The 16805-nt window shown below is 46.5% G+C and overlaps 1 protein-coding gene across 2 annotated transcripts in view; it reads right to left on the bottom strand.

The window, feature by feature from the left end:
- LOC140901449 (mitochondrial glutamate carrier 1) overlaps positions 1-9616 on the bottom strand; it is a 34354-nt gene extending 24738 nt beyond the window's left edge. For both annotated transcript variants that reach the window (XM_073320327.2, XM_073320326.2), the window contains exons 1-4: positions 9285-9616; positions 8867-9010; positions 8226-8350; positions 7353-7478 (exon numbers count right to left, since the gene is read on the bottom strand). In XM_073320327.2, coding sequence (XP_073176428.1) covers positions 7353-7478; positions 8226-8245 — 146 coding nt within the window. In that variant the 5' untranslated portion in view covers positions 8246-8350; positions 8867-9010; positions 9285-9616. The remainder of the gene's footprint in view (positions 1-7352; positions 7479-8225; positions 8351-8866; positions 9011-9284) is intronic.
- Between the last annotated feature and the right edge of the window lie 7189 nt (positions 9617-16805).

The raw sequence follows: 16805 nt of genomic DNA, 5'->3' as shown, positions 1-16805 counted from the left end.
GTCGAATAGAGGGGAACGATCACGTCCCTCGATCTGCTCGCTATGCCCCTACTTATACATCCCAAAATGCCATTGGCCTTCTTGGCAACAAGGGCACACTGCTGACTCATATCCAGCTTCTCGTCCACTGTCACCCCCAGGTCCTTTTCCGCAGAACTGCTGCCTAGCCATTCGGTCCCTAGTCTGTAGCGGTGCATTGGGTTCTTCCGTCCTAAGTGCAGGACCCTGCACTTATCCTTATTGAACCTCATCAGATTTCTTTTGGCCCAATCCTCCAATTTGTCTAGGTCCCTCTGTATCCTATCCCTGCCCTCCAGCGTATCTACCACTCCTCCCAGTTTAGTATCATCCGCAAATTTGCTGAGAGTGCAAACCACACCATCCTCCAGATCATTTATGAAGATATTGAACAAAACCGGCCCCAGGACCAACCCCTGGGGCACTCCACTTGACACCGGCCAACTAGACATGGAGCCATTGATCACTACCCGTTGAGCCCGACAATCTAGCCAACTTTCTACCCACCTTATAGTGCATTCATCCAGCCCATACTTCTTTAACTTGCTGACAAGTATACCGTGGGAGACCGTGTCAAAAGCTTTGCTAAAGTCAAGAAACAATACATCCACTGCTTTCCCTTCATCCACAGAACCAGTAATCTCATCATAGAAGGCGATTAGATTAGTCAGGCATGACAGTCCCTTGGTGAATCCATGCTGACTGTTCCTGATCACTTTCCTCTCATGTAAGTGCTTCAGGATTGATTCTTTGAGGACCTGCTCCATGATTTTTCCGGGGACTGAGGTGAGGCTGACTGGCCTGTAGTTCCCAGGATCCTCCTTCTTCCCTTTTTTAAAGATTGGCACTACATGAGCCTTTTTCCAGTCATCCGGGACCTCCCCCGTTCGCCACGAGTTTTCAAAGATAATGGCCAATGGTTCTGCAATCACAGCCGCCAATTCCTTCAGCACTCTCGGATGCAACTCGTCCGGCCCCATGGACTTGTGCACCTCCAGCTTTTCTAAATAGTGCCTAACCACCTCTTTCTCCACAGAGGGCTGGCCATCTATTCCCCATGTTGTGATGCCCAGCGCAGCAGTCTGGGAGCTGACCTTATTCATGAAGACAGAGGCAAAAAAAGTATTGAGTACATGAGCTTTTTCCACATCCTCTGTCACTAGGTTGCCTCCCTCATTCATTAAGGGGCCCACACTTTCCTTGGCTTTCTTCTTGTTGCCAACATACCTGAAGAAACCCTTCTTGTTACTCTTGACATCTCTCGCGAGCTGCAGCTCCAGGTGTGATTTGGCCCTCCTGATTTCATTCCTACATGCTCAAGCAATATTTTTATACTCTTCCCTGGTCATATGTCCAACCTTCCACTTCTTGTAAGCTTCTTTTTTATGTTTAAGATCCGCTAGGATTTCACCGTTAAGCCAAGCTGGTCACCTGCCATATTTACTATTCTTTCGACACATTGGGATGGTTTGTCCCTGTAACCTCAACAGGGATTCCTTGAAATACAGCCAGCTCTCCTGGACTCCTTTCCGCTTCATGTTAGTCCCCCAGGGGACCCTACCCATCCATTCCCTGAGGGAGTCGAAGTCTGCTGTCCTGAAGTCCAGGGTCCGTATCCTGCTGCTTACCTTTCTTCCCTGTGTCAGGATCCTGAACTCAACCAACTCATGGTCACTGCCTCCCAGATTCCCATCCACTTTTGCTTCCCCTACTAATTCTTCCCGGTTTGTGAGCAGCAGGTCAAGAAAAGCTCTCCCCCTAGTTGACTCCTCTAGCACTTGCACCAGGAAATTGTCCCCTACGCTTTCCAAAAACTTCCTGGATTGTCTATGCACTGCTGTATTGCTCTCCCAGCAGATATCAAGAAAATTAAAGTCACCTATGAGAACCAGGGTGTGCGATCTAGTAGCTTCTGCGAGCTGCCGGAAGAAAGCCTCATCCACCTCATCCCCCTGGTCCAGTGGTCTATAGCAGACTCCCACCACTACATCACTCTTGTTGCTCACACTTCTAAACTTAATTCAGAGACACTCAGGTTTTTCTGCAGTTTCGTACCGGAGCTCTGAGCAGTCATACTACTCCCTACATACAGTGCTACTCCCCCACCTTTTCTGCCCTGCCTGTCCTTCCTGAACAGTTTATGTCCATCCATGACAGTACGCCAGTTTCTATGGTCCACATTTCTTACTTGTGCTACCAGTACCAGAGTAAGATTTTATGGTGCATGCTATATCTAGGACCCGAGCCAACTCCTACTGAAGTCCATGGGAGTCTCACCATGGATTTCAATGCGCTCTGGCTTGGGCCCTTAACGAGGTAGGTTCAGTGTTCCTTGAAAGATGGACCCATGGAAACCCACCTTTCTGCTGCTTTCTGCTCTGCTCCCATGCAATTCTGAACCTCCTCCATGTCCATAGTGAAGGACACAATGCCCCAGCCTCACATGAGCAGCCAGGAGGCTATGTGAAAAGGAAGCGACTCCACTTTATTGCCTGCAGAGTGTTTTCCACCCCCCATTCACTGGCAATAATGACTGGAAACCACAGACTGGGTCACAAATGGCATCTTGTGCCCCATGCCTGTCACCAACAGAGGCTGTATGTGACATGAAAATATTCTCCTCATCAGCTTGTCAGCTGTCCGCGGGGGCCTGGACTTTCTAGTTAAGGACCAGGAGGATCACTTTCCAGCAAGCTTTGTCCCAAACTAGTCACTTGTCACTGTAGGACTGTACGTGCTGTGGCTGGCACCTGGTCTATTGTAAAGTGAAACTAGATAAGAATCGGGTTTTGAACACTGTGGAAACTTCCCCCAGAGAAATCCCCAGGCCTGACTGAGCCAGTCACAGGTGCACCCAACACTTTATCAAATAGAGAACCTTAAGCAGCTGGTGTTTTATAGCAGGCTCTAAATGCTCCTCTTTAGTGATAACTATGAAGGTGACTAAGAAATGCCTTTAACTGCCCGTAGTATTATTTGCTCAGTGCAGATTTGAAAGTGGAGGCTCAGATGCAAGAAATGACATAAAGGGGAGAATTTCTGCTTTAAGTTAGCTCAACTTGATCGTGAACCTATGACAAGTTGTACAGGAAATTATGTAAACTCCCTGAATCAGTGTTATCTGCAAAGGTGGGGAGTGGGATTCTTCCAATTACGCAAATTTTGTATCCACAATAGAAAAAACGGAATCTATGTTACAGCAACATTCAACAATGATACACCAATGAGAGCCAAGTGGGTAGTGCAGCTGGAGCTGAAGTGTTTTCAGCCCTCTACTGTGAAAAGTGGTGGTAAAAATGCTCTGTCTACACCAGTGTCTCTGTTGTATCACCAGCAGAGCGGCATCCTATGTGCTTTCCTTTGCTGATTCAGCTCCAGTGTACTATGGCAGAGTGCAGGCATTTTTAACACCACTGTGACATACCCAGGGTACAATCCAGACTAATAAGTAGCTGCGTCACACCTGCCCTCTAACCCGGGGTGCCCTTTACACTGCCTTGCTGTTGTAGCCTCCAGTCTGGAGTGCTCACAAAGAGCCTCCAGCCTGCAAGTCACTCCCCACCATGTCTGTGTGCTGCAGCCAGCCAGGCACACCTTGGCTCTTACCAGCCTGGGTTATACTGAACGGTGACCCCAACTCACTCCCAGGCTTAGCTTTTCCCCCAGAAGTGAACACCCTGTACTTCCCAGCCCTCTCCTGGAGAATATCTCTAGAAATGTGGCTCCAACAAAACAGGTGAATTTAAATTACAATTCCCTGGATTACTGTGCAAGAAATCTTAAAAATCCATGGGATGTGTATTGTATAAACTTGAAACTAACAACGCTTGTAACATATAGCTTTGCATTTGGCAAATGACAGGAAAGAGGCTTTAGGACCTCGCACTCAAATCCAAATGTCTTCATTTTGTTTTATTTTAATTGCAGCAAAGCTTCTGACAGACTAATGGAATCAGATTAGGCAGAATTATAATAAAGCCTTTACCTAGAGCAATTGTCATGGGCAGTTAGTGATATGTCTGCAACATTTATATTCTAGTCACATTTCTATGTAATACGTACACAGAAGTTTGATTCTCCCTCATAAAGTGATCCTCAAATTTCTAACTCTGCAAACGAGCTCTTATTTTTAATCAATGGAGAACCACAAAGGCTTGGAAGACATCTTGTTTATTGATGTGGTATCAATCACTAGCTAACATTATATATGTCATCAGTGTTCTCTACTAGTTGGGAATGTCACAGCTGTCAGGTATGAGTTTTCATACTGCACGTTACAGCAAGAGACCCATAGAAGCTATTACCTCTAATACTACTACAGCAAGAGATGCACCTGTAACTCAAATGACTGAAGACTGTGTTTTGGGGTCAGAAAGTTTTACATCCCCAATTTCAACTGTTAAATCCATGCAGTCATGATGTGCAGAACAGCTTATGATTCTAAAGTCTATATGACTATAAAATTGTTACAGTGTCCCTATTATGGTGTCCCTAGCCTCTGTTTGCCAGAAGCTGGGAATGGGCAACAGGGGATCCATCACTTGATGATTATCTGTTCTGTTCATTCCCCCTGGGGCACATGGCACTGGCCACTGTTGTAAGACAGGATATTGGACTAGATAGACCTTTGGTCTGATCCAGCATGGCCGTTCTTATGTTCCTCTTATTTGTGAAAACAAAGCATACAGTATAACACACAGACATGCAGAAAGTGTGAGGAACACAACTGAAAGCAGCATGTGTGTTAAACAAGTCAAAGCAAATGGGAAAGAGAAGAAAAGGCAAAGTCCTTTATTGTTATAATCAGATCAAGTTTTTGAAAGGCCTTGTCCCCAACTCCAGCGTGCAGTGGTAAATTTTGCAGACTATTTTTTGGCAGTAATAAATCGGGAAAGCACCCACAATGGTTAATACACTTAAGCAGTGCGGGTCACACACGTGTGAGAGAGAACTCTGAATTTGCCCAACACTGAAACAAATGAGATTAATGGCTTGTAAAATGGTTGCGATAAAAAACAGTACATTTAAGCGATAATTTTTCATTTGCCACACTAAAGATCTGTAGAATTCACTTACTTTGCCAAATACCAGCAATACATAGTACAAATTAGATTATCTAACAAACTCCTTTATTTTGTCTGCTCACCACTATCCAGCCTTAGTGGGTGGGAGAAATTATTTTAAATGTTAGATTAAAAGCTATAACAACCCATTAAACTTTTAGAATCTATCCCAAATTAAAGGCAACCTTCCATTGCTGGAAAGATGAGACTGAATGTTTTTGTTAAACATCCATAGTGTCAAGATTCCTTGTTGGTAATCCAATATTCAGTGGGAACTCTCCCAATATCGATGAGCCTTTAAAATAGATGTTTGGCAGAGAAAGAATTTATATCGAAGTTAAGGGAAAAAATCTTTACTGAGAGAGTAAACACCTAAAGCTAGGCAGTGTCTACAGACAGGAAAAAAAGGGAACTACGCCTGTTTGCAATGGTAAGCAGCACTGCAAAACCATTAAACGTTCCATTGTGGCTTGGCCAGATTGACTAGCCTTCAAACTTCTCAGGAGCCAAGGTCTGTATTATGAAAAACACATGCCACAAAAAACATTCTACTTTGCATAGGTATTAGCAGTAAAAGTCACTGAGGGAAAATAATTAGGATGTCTGCCTTTATATTTTTCTTAAATTCCACATTGAAATGCTGGCTTTTGTGTTAAGGAATCATTTCTTGCTTAGTCTCCATTCACATGGTCTGAAAGCTTCTTTTCCTTGGCCAAGATTTCTGCACTATGCGGTTTTGGCTCCTAAAAACTAAATTAATTCTCTTGAAGCAGATTTATCAGAGGGGAACATTCTTTAGGTATAGTGAACCTGTGAACAAAAAGTAGCTATCTTAGGAACTAACTTTCCAATTTGATAAAAGTGGATTTATAGAGGATCCTGACATACCCATCTCCCTTTCTAACACATCCCAATCCTGGATGTGAATCCTTCCCTGGACTGAACTGATAGAAAGACATGGTATATGCAGTAAATAAAGGAGCCTCATACACTACTTGGCAGAGTCAAAGCCCTTCCTGTAGTGAGTGTGTCCTTAAATTTTAATTGTCCTCCTCTTAGGTATGGATATCATGATTCCATTTGATATATTAGGCCTCTCACAAATCCAGAAGAGACCTGAAAACTGGATCGCTCACACAGCTGCTTTTAACTAACCGCTTCGTGCCCATAGTTGAGTTCCTTGCTTGCCATCTAGCTACCAGTACTTGCATATCAGAGCATGGAAACAACAGAACGTTTGGATAAAATGTATAATAATAATAATAACAACAACAATTTAAAAAAATTCTAAAAGCGTCCAGTCTTACTTATGAGATTTTTTTCTAGTGCTTTGTAATGTTCCACTCTTAGGTCCTGAAGGGCCAACTTTTCAAAAGTGGCCTCTAACATTGGGTACCCAGCTTTAGACATGTTGAGTCTGATTTTCATAGCTTCTCAGTACCTGCAGCTCCGATTGATATTAATACTGCTGAAATTTTGGTCCATGGTGTATGATGTTGGGAACCCAAAACACTTGGAAAATGTTGGCGAAAAGGAATGAGAATCACTGTGATTATGTGTTACAGAGTTACCTATAACTAGCTACGAAACAGGAAAAAGTCTTATCTCTGTACATCCCAAAACAGCCCTCTGAGCGCAGTGTCTTAACTAGACAATCCAGCCTGACCAATACACAACACAGTAATTTGAATTCATCTGTCAAAGATCTAAACATACTCTATACACTTTTGGAGAGTATCTATGTATTTAGTTATTCCAGTTATTAATATTAAAAGTGGAAATTCCAAAGGAAAAACTAAATCATCATTAGAGGAAGCTGCATCGTAATGAAAGAGTTTACAGCCAAACCTGTGTCATCTGAGCATAGAATTGCCTATTTCAAGAGACGCTTAACTTGCTGACACCAGGGCTTTGGCAGCAACAGAAAATGAGAGTCTCAGCACAAAAAGATTCAAAAGACTGAAGGCTCATATCAAACTACTGCAGTGCAGCCACATGTTTAATGCAGAAGCACCTGCAACTGGTCAATATGGGAGGCAACAAAATAGGGAGGCAACAAAGTCTAATGAATACCCAGCATGACAGTACCACAGTGGTGTGTCCCTCTTTGCTTAACTAAATTACGAATTTCAAAAGAGGCTAAATGTTAACACAATTTCTAACATTTCTTGAAAGGGCTTTTATTCCACAAATTTCTTGTTGGTGGCAGTGTCTCCAGCATACACATACAAACTCTTCTGTCTTCAGAATTCATTTCCAATGTTCACTCACATGCTTTTGTATACTTGCTGTCCACTCCTCTGGTTCTGTAACCTGGTTTTAGTCAGATCAATTGGAAAAACACAGGTAGTGCCAATGATCCCTGCAACTCCCCCATTGATGAGTTTAGCAGGCAGACTGAACAAGAGAAAGTGCATGTTAAGTGGAAGCAAATGAAGCAAGTATCTTTATTTCTCAAAGCTCACCTGTGCTATGTAAAACCAACAAGTCTCCTTGATACCTTTTCATGCTGAACTGGAAAAGCTCAGCATCTCCTTAGAGTTACTTAATGTAATCTCAGACTCCCTTTCAACTTGAACTAGAGTTTGGAATTGTGTTAGTTTTGCATTGCATATACTGCCCTTATTCAATCATCACTACTATCACAAGCAGCGTGCTCTGAAGCTCTCTATTCGTTATTTAAATTTAGTGCTACACCTCTTCTGCAAATAGCTTAAATAACCATATACAAAAAACAAACCAGTTCTGAACACTTTATGTGGAACCTCCAAACAAAGCTGAATTCTCTGAACAGGTGCAGGAAAACTGTCAATTTTAAATAGTACTATTGTCAGACCTTTGCACGTTGTAGAGACATTATTTTGCAGACTATATCCACAACAATGCTAGTATATTACAGAAAACTTTAGTTACAAATGAAAATTTGTCAAAATAAATGAATACAATACGTTTTTCAATCTATTTGATTTTGATGTATCTTAATCATTTAAAGTATGCTTGTTGGCTTACTCGCTAATTTCCAAACTCTAGCAAAGGATCTCACAGTTTTTAGTGTGAATTAGTGACGTTCTATTGTACTCACATAGGAACACAGCTAACTTTCAGCACTCCTGCTTTTTAACATTCCAGAACTATGAGACCTACCCAATGTGTTTCTCAGTCATTTTCTTTGAAATTCACCAGATGAAACGTGTTTGCACTTTTTGGTCACTCAATACAGATGCTCCTGGAGAGGAGTTGGTTGTTAAGCAGAAAATTCCAAGTAGTCTCTGTGAAGTAAAATGAAGCTTAAAAACCTTCTGGTTGTTATATATATAACACAATATTACTTCACTGACTGTATGAGAATAAAGCTATTTCAAGCAGCTCCATGCCACTCAAATTCTATGTGCAGGGAACGTGTGACAAATCAGCACCCGCCCCCAGCTGTAGTGACAGCTGATCAGTGGTGCAAGTAGAAGTAATATCTTGCCAGTATTGCGCTCATGGGAGGGACACGTGACCCTCCATGTGACTCCTCCCCACCCACCACACTCTCCCTGTCCCCTCCAACACCCCCCCCTTACCTGTCTAAAATTTTACAACTGCATCTGTTAAATAGATGCAGTTGTAAAATGATGCCTTGGGCCCCTGGTGCCATCTGTACTTCCAGGTGTCACTGAGGATCCAGCAGCACTCCAAATTGTCCTCCCTATCCTTATTTAAGAAGTTTTCAATCACCCCCCTTTTCCTTAACACACTATCAGTGCCTCCCTTATGTCCATACTAAGCTTCTGCCAGCTTACCTTTATCAAAGGTATGTCTTCACTACCAACGTTAAAGCGCTGCCACGGCTGTGTAGTCGTGGCACTGGTGGAGTAAGCAGAGGCATTCCTCTAATGATCTGGCCTTGATGTGATGCCATACGGATGCTATATGGATAATTCAGACTAATGGGAAGAAACAGAAACAAAACCACTGTTTAAACACCTTCCATCCCCCCATCCCTCCTGAGGACTCCTGACCAACTTAACAACACAATACATATGCTAACAAATTTAAACAAAGCCTTTGTTTAAGTTTGTTAGCACATGTATTGTGCTGTTAAAACCATATAAAGAATGAAAGCCCTCCCTAACCGCATTCTGCTCCTTTAAGGAGCAGAGTGCAGCCCCCCATGGAGGCGGGAGTGGGCTAGCCCCAAGTCTTTCCGATACCCCATACCTGCTAAAAAACTCTTGCCAGTACTGCATACTGGAGGGTACCGCCCAACTTGCACTCCTGCAGCTTGTCCCCCGTTAATGCCAGAAACCTCCAAGTGGGGCCCCATGAAGCTGTAAGAAGTTTGGCGTGGACACAGGAGTGGCAGCGCTCTGGCCTGAGTAATGCAGATCACACTAGCAGGGACTGCACCCCCCCACGCGACCTCCTCCTGCTTTCCCAGCCAGCCCCGTAGGCCCAGGCTCCTGACACCCCAACCTCCCCTGTGCAGCGCGTGCAGCGGGATGGGAAGAGGGGGCGGGGCAATAACAGCACCGCGGCCCTCTGGGATTCGGTCACGCACCCAACACAAACTCCCCCCGTCACTGCCAGCCCCACCCGGATACTGTGCACATGCGCAGTGCGGCCGATAAATGGCGCTGCTCGAGGGGGACTAGAATAGGGTTGAGGTGTTGTTAGCGGCGGGAAGGGGTATAAGAGACAGGCGCAAGAGCCAATAACGTGCGGGGCGGTAGGCGCCATCTGCTCCGGGCCTAACACAGTAGAGACAGCGTCGCGCTCCCGAGCTCACTCCCTCGGTTCGGCGCCGCCGGTTGAGCCCGCCCCGCCGCAAGGGTGCACAGTGATTGGCACCAGCCGCCCCTAGAGACAGCCAGTGCGGAGCGGGCGCCGCTCTTTGCCCCACCCTTGGCCCATGGTAGCGGCTGGGGCCGGTTCCCCCCCGTCATGGCGGCGCTCAGTGGCGCGTCCTTCCTGTGGCCCGTATCCGTGACTCTGTCTGGCGCCAAGCGCTAAACGGGGATCGAACGGAGAGAGCCTGGAGCGACGCCCCCGGTCCCTTCAGCCCCAGTCAGCGAGACCCCGCCCGTAACTCCCCCTTCCCTTCATGCCGGGCAGAGAGAGCCCGTAACGCCCCCCGTCCCCTCAGCGCAGAGTAGAGAGACCCCGTAACGCCCCGCCGTGCCAGACAGCGAGCCCGTAACGCCCCTCCGTGCGGGGCACAGAGACCCCGTAACCACCTGCCCGGCCCCTCAGCCGCGCAAAGAGACCCCGTAACGCCTCGCCCCTCAGCGGCGGACAGAGAGAGCCCGTAACGCCCCTCCGTGCGGGGCACAGAGACCCCGTAACCACCTGCCCGGCCCCTCAGCCGCGCAAAGAGACCCCGTAACGCCTCGCCCCTCAGCGCCGGACAGACAGAGCCCGTAACGCCCCTCCGTGTGGGGCACAGAGACCCCGTAACCACCTGCCCGGCCCCTCAGCCGCGCAAAGAGACCCCGTAACGCCTCGCCCCTCAGCGCCGGACAGAGAGAGCCCGTAACGCCCCTCCGTGCGGGGCACAGAGACCCCGTAACCACCTGCCCGGCCCCTCAGCCGCGCAAAGAGACCCCGTAACGCCTCGCCCCTCAGCGCCGGACAGACAGAGCCCGTAACGCCCCTCCGTGTGGGGCACAGAGACCCCGTAACCACCTGCCCGGCCCCTCAGCCGCGCAAAGAGACCCCGTAACGCCTCGCCCCTCAGCGCCGGACAGAGAGAGCCCGTAACGCCCCTCCGTGCGGGGCACAGAGACCCCGTAACCACCTGCCCGGCCCCTCAGCCGCGCAAAGAGACCCCGTAACGCCTCGCCCCTCAGCGCCGGACAGAGAGAGCCCGTAACGCCCCTCCGTGCGGGGCACAGAGACCCCGTAACCACCTGCCCGGCCCCTCAGCCGCGCAAAGAGACCCCGTAACGCCTCGCCCCTCAGCGCCGGACAGAGAGAGCCCGTAACGCCCCTCCGTGTGGGGCACAGAGACCCCGTAACCACCTGCCCGGCCCCTCAGCCGCGCAAAGAGACCCCGTAACGCCTCGCCCCTCAGCGGCGGACAGAGAGAGCCCGTAACGCCCCTCCGTGTGGGGCACAGAGACCCCGTAACCACCTGCCCGGCCCCTCAGCCGCGCAAAGAGACCCCGTAACGCCTCGCCCCTCAGCGCCGGACAGAGAGAGCCCGTAACGCCCCTCCGTGCGGGGCACAGAGACCCCGTAACCAACACAGAGCCCCCGAGCCCCCTGCCGCTGGGCAGTGAGAGCCCGTAACGCCCCGCCCCTCCTTGCCCGGCAGAGAGACCCCGTAGCTCCTGATCCCTCAGTGTGCCCAGCAGCGTGAGCCCCTGATGGCGCCCAGTACCGAGCCAGGCTCGCTCCCTCTCACTTTCCCACAATCTGTCACCAGCCTGCTCTCTTGTTCCCCCCTCCTCACTCAGACATTCTCACAGGGAGAGGCGGGAAAGACTGGGCTTGTTACCTCATACTGGGGATGGGTAAGAAGAGGGGACACGATAAATACACACAAAAATGTGCGACCCCATTTCAGCAGGGCTGGTGTTAGGCTGACTGGGGCCTGAGCCCAACCACATCAGGTTACAGGCCCTCTGCCTGGGGATGAAGCCCTTGGGCTTTGGCCCCTCCTGCCTGGAACAGTGGGGCGGGCTCAGGCTTCAGTCCCCCTCTCCTGGGGTTGTGTAGTAACTTTTGTTGTCAGAGGGGGGCTGTGGTGCAATGAAGTTTGAGAACCCCTGGTCTAGAGAAAGGTTTCAGAGTAGCAGCCCTGTTAGTCTGTATTCGCAAAAAGAAAAGGAGGACTTGTGGCACCTTAGAGACTAACCAATTTATATGCATCCGATGAAGTGAGCTGTAGCTCACGAAAGCTCATGCTCAAATAAATTGGTTAGTCTCTAAGGTGCCACAAGTCCTCCTTTTCTTTTTGGTCTAGAGAAAGCAGCTCAGGAACTTGTTCTCTGTCTCCTAATACAAGAACAAGGGGACAGTCAATTAAACAGAAAGGAGACAAATCAAAATGAATGAAATAACTTTTCACTCAGCGCATACTTAAGCTGTGGAACTCATTGCCAAAGGAAGTTATCAAGGCCAGAAACCAACCAAGATTCAAAGAGATTGGACATTTATATGGAAAACATACATCCAGAGTTACAGTTGTTGATGCTAACCAATTTTGGAAGGTGTGTTCACCCTCATGCTTCAAGGTTTAAGCCAATCTCTAACTATTAGAGACCATGAGGACACGTAACGTAGGGGACAGAATATCCAAAATTTGTAGACTGCAGAGTATCTAACACACCTTCCTCTGAAGCTAGTGTACTTTAGTGTCAAAGAGACAAAATACTGCACTAGATGGCCTATAGGTCTGAGCCAGTCTGACAATTCCTGTGTTCCCATGACTCATTCACACTCTCAAGAAAGAGATCTTGGAGTCATTGTGGATAGTTCTCTGAAAACATCCACTCAGTTTAAAAAGGGAACATAATGTTGGGAATCATTAAGAAAGGGATAGAAAATAAGACAGAAGATATATTATTGCCACTATATAAATCCTTGGTATGCCCACATCTTGAATACTGCGTACCAGATATGGAACAGCTGCTATATGAGGAGAGATTAATACGACTGGGATTTTTCAACTTGGAAAAGAGATGACTAAGGGGGGATATGATAGAGGTCTATACAATCATGACTGGTGTGGAGAAAGTAAATAAGGAGGTGTTCTTTACTCATAACACAAGAACTAGGGGTCACCAAATGAAATTAATAGGCAGCAAGTTTAAAAGGAAGTTTTTTTCACACAATGCAGAGTCAACCTGTGGAACTCTTTGCCTGGGGATGTTGTGAAGGCCAAGTCTATAACAGGGTTCAAAAAAGAACTAGATAAGTTCATGGAGGATAGGTCCATCAATGGCCATTAGCCAGGATGGGCGGGGATGGTGTCCCTAGCCTCTGTTTGCCAAGAGCTGGGAATGGGCAACAGGGGATGGATCACTTGATGATCACCTGTTCTGTTCATTCCCTTTGGGGCACCTGGCATTGGCCACTGTTGGAAGACAGGATACTGGGCTAGATGGACCTTTGGTCTGACTCACTATGGCCATTCTTATGTTCATTCTCTCCCCCTCTGACTAGTTGTTCTTTTGTACACTTGTTTCTGATTCACTCATTCAGCTGAACAGTGAGTCTCTGATTCACCCAGGCATTTGTTTAGACATTCATTCCCTCCAGTTTGCACCCATTTCTGCTTTTTGCACGGCCACCTGGCAGCAGCTCATTGTGAAGCCAGCAGCTGCTGCAGCTATGCTCTGCCATGCTGTCTTGGCTGAGGATTCACTGAATGCACTCCATGTCCTGCATGGCACTGACTGCAGCTGCTCCTGTGGCAAGGATGCTACCCTGTGCAGGCTCTGGGCTAGTGTCGTATGCACACTCACTACATGGATCACCTAGGGCACAGAGGCTCAATTTAGCTCTTTGGGGCAGGGAATGTCTTCTACTACATAAAAGACCTCTGCTCATCCCTGTACGAATTGCTCAGTCCTTATCCTAGCACCAGTTCCCACCTTCTTTTCAGATCCTTCTGAAAACACAGCTCTTTCCCAAGGCTCCCAAATGCCACAATCTCATGCCATTGCTACATCACCCCACCGCATGTCTTGAGGTTATCTCTAAGCTTAGAGTCCTAGTATCTGTGTGCTCTTGGCAGCTCAGGCAGGGGAACCAGGTCTCTGTATATTGTACATGGCCAAGCATATTCTCAACAACTAACAAATAGTAAAGGTGCTATATACAGCATTAATAGTAATCTGGAGCCAATGGGGCTGCTTGTAAAAGCTGTTATTTTTACAATGATTTATTACTTATAACAAATACATTTGCCATTAACCAGGTCAAATCTACCAAAATGTCCTAAAACTCACTCTTTTATTCCATACCCGATTCACTCTGCTAATTAACAGTATTTTGTATGTGTGTGTTTTGTTCTTTTGAAGCTTGTTTGTGATTAAAAGGAGGCAGAACAAGTTGGTGTTAAGAAGAAGTGGGCATTTTACAGCAGAAAGTGTGATTGGGAAGTATGTGTGAGAGTATGTTACATGTTTGGATCTATGAACTCTGAGAAACCTCTTTCAGGAAATGGGGGTGGGGAGGAATAATAGCATTGTGGCCTATGATTGCTTGGCTTTCCAGCAGAATCATTTTCAGAAATGGTCACACAACAGAGCAGTTCAGAAAAAAGGAAAAAGTGTTGGGAACAAGGCTGAAGGGGAGCTGGAGGAGGATAGGCACAGTGCACTTCCAACAGCATTTTCATATGTGTGCATGTGTCACATATGAATATTCTTTGTGTTACTTCAATGTTTTTAGATTATGATTTCAGAAAAGCAAATTGTGGGTAGTTAAGACATCAGATCTAGCATGTAAAGTGCAGCAGTAGGCAGGATTAAAAACCACCATGATGGGATACGGCTTAGGACACCATAATTAAGGTATAACAGACTATGGTACAAATCCTCTGAAAAAGAAACATTCAAGGAACAAGAAGTGGCCAATTTGGCTTCATGAAGGACTGACTCTAAGAACCAAATTTTTTAAATAGTGAGTCAAGGCTGCAGGGAAAAGATAAGCACTGCAAAAAATGGTACCTTTTTAATTATAAGCAGAATAAGAACAGCTTCTACAAATATTAAAGAGACTGAAGCTCAATTAGTAAAGGGGGAGGATGAGATTATAATGGCTGATACTGAAATGCAACTTAAAAAGGAGCAGTTAACAAAACACAAAATATAAATAAGTTTGAAAAATTAGTAAGGCAGGTCCAGTAAAAATAACAATTTATAAAGAGCAGAAAAGGGAATATTTGGTAAAATCACAGTTATTAAAATCTGCCTGTCCAGATTATATATGTCCTAGGATAGCAAGGGGAATAGCCAGAGAACTTATTGCACCCTTGACTGCTTTTGAAAAATCACGAACAACTGATGAGACACAGGAAGACTTAGAGCAAACACTCTAAAGTAAGGCTAAATGGATATGGAGGTTAGAGGAAGTGGGAACAACTTGTAAGGAGACCAGGTTACGATTGTCCATGTCCTGATAAAATAAATTTTAATGAGACTAGTTAGTTTCTATAGTGATTTATACACATATATGCACACATTAGAATCATAGAATATCAGAGTTGGAAGGGACCTCTGGAGGTCATCTAGTCCAACCCCCTGCCCAGAGCAGGACCAATCCCAACTAAATCATCCCAGCCAGGGCTTTGTCAAGCCTGACCTTAAAAACTTCTAAGGAAGGGGATTCCACCACCTCCCTAGGTAATGTATTCCAGTGTTTCACCACCCTCCAAGTGAAAAAGTTTTTCCTACTATCCAACCTAAATCTCCCCCACTGCAACTTGAGACCATTACTCCTTGTCCTGTCATCTGCTATCACTGAGAATAGTCTAAATCCATTCTCTTTGGATCTACCTTTCATGCAGTTAAAAGCAGCTATCAAATCCCCCCTGATTCTTCTCTTCCGTAGACTAAACAATCCCAGTTCCCTCAGCCTCTCCTCATAAGTCATGTGTTCCAGATCCCTAATCATTTTTGTTGCCCTTCACTGGACTCTCTCCAATTTCTCCACATCCTTCTTGTAGTGTGGGGCCCAAAACTGGACACAGTACTCCAGAAGAGGCCTCACCAGTGTCGAATAGAGGGGAACGATCACGTCTCTCGATCTGCTGGCAATGCCCCTACTTATACACCCCAAAATGCCATTGGCCTTCTTGGCAACAAGGGCACACTGTTGACTCATATCCAGCTTCTCGTCCACTGTCACCCCTAGGTCCTTCTCTGCAGAACTGCTGCCGAGCCATTTGGTCCCTAGTCTGTAGCGGTTCATTGGATTCTTCCGTCCTAAGTGAAGGACTCTGCACTTGTCCTTGTTGAACCTCATCAGATTTCTTTTGGCCCAATCCTCCAATTTGTCTAGGTCCCTCTGTATCCTATCCCTACCCTGCAGCGTATCTACCACGTCCTCCCAGTTTAGCGTCAATCTGCAAACTCGCTGAGGGTGCAATCCACGCCATCCTCCAGATCATTAATGAAGATATTGAACAAAACTGGCCCCAGGACCGACCTTTGGGGCACTCCGCTAGGAAGTGAGCTGTAGCTCACAAAAGCTTATGCTCAAATAAATTGGTTAGTCTCTAAGGTGCCACAAGTACTCCTTTTCTTTTTCCGCTAGTTACCAGCTGCCAGCTAGACATGGAGCCATTGATCACTACCCATTGAGCCCGACAATCTAGCCAACTTTCTACCCACCTTGTAGTGCATCCATCCAGCCCATACTTCTTTAACTTGCTGACAAGAATACTGTGGGAGACCATGTCAAAAGCTTTGCTAAAGTCAAGGAATAACACGTCCACTGCTTTCCCTTCATCCACAGAACCAGTTATCTCATCATAGAACGCAATTAGATTAGTCGGGCATGACTTTCCCCTGGTGAATCCATGCTGACTGTTCCTGATCACTGTCCTCTCCTCTAAGTGCTTCAGAATTGATTCCTTGAGGACATGCTCCATGATTTTTCTGGGGACTGAGATGAGGCTGACCGGCCTGTAGTTCCCAGGATCCTCCTTCTTCCCTTTTTTAAAGATTGGCACTACATTAGCCTTTTTCCAGTCTTCCGGGACTTCCCCCGATCGCCATGAGTTTTCAA

This window comes from Lepidochelys kempii, chromosome 21 (genome assembly GCF_965140285.1).
Source record: "Lepidochelys kempii isolate rLepKem1 chromosome 21, rLepKem1.hap1, whole genome shotgun sequence".
Classification (NCBI taxonomy): Eukaryota; Metazoa; Chordata; order Testudines; family Cheloniidae; genus Lepidochelys; species Lepidochelys kempii.
This window is presented reverse-complemented; position numbering and strand designations above follow the sequence as displayed.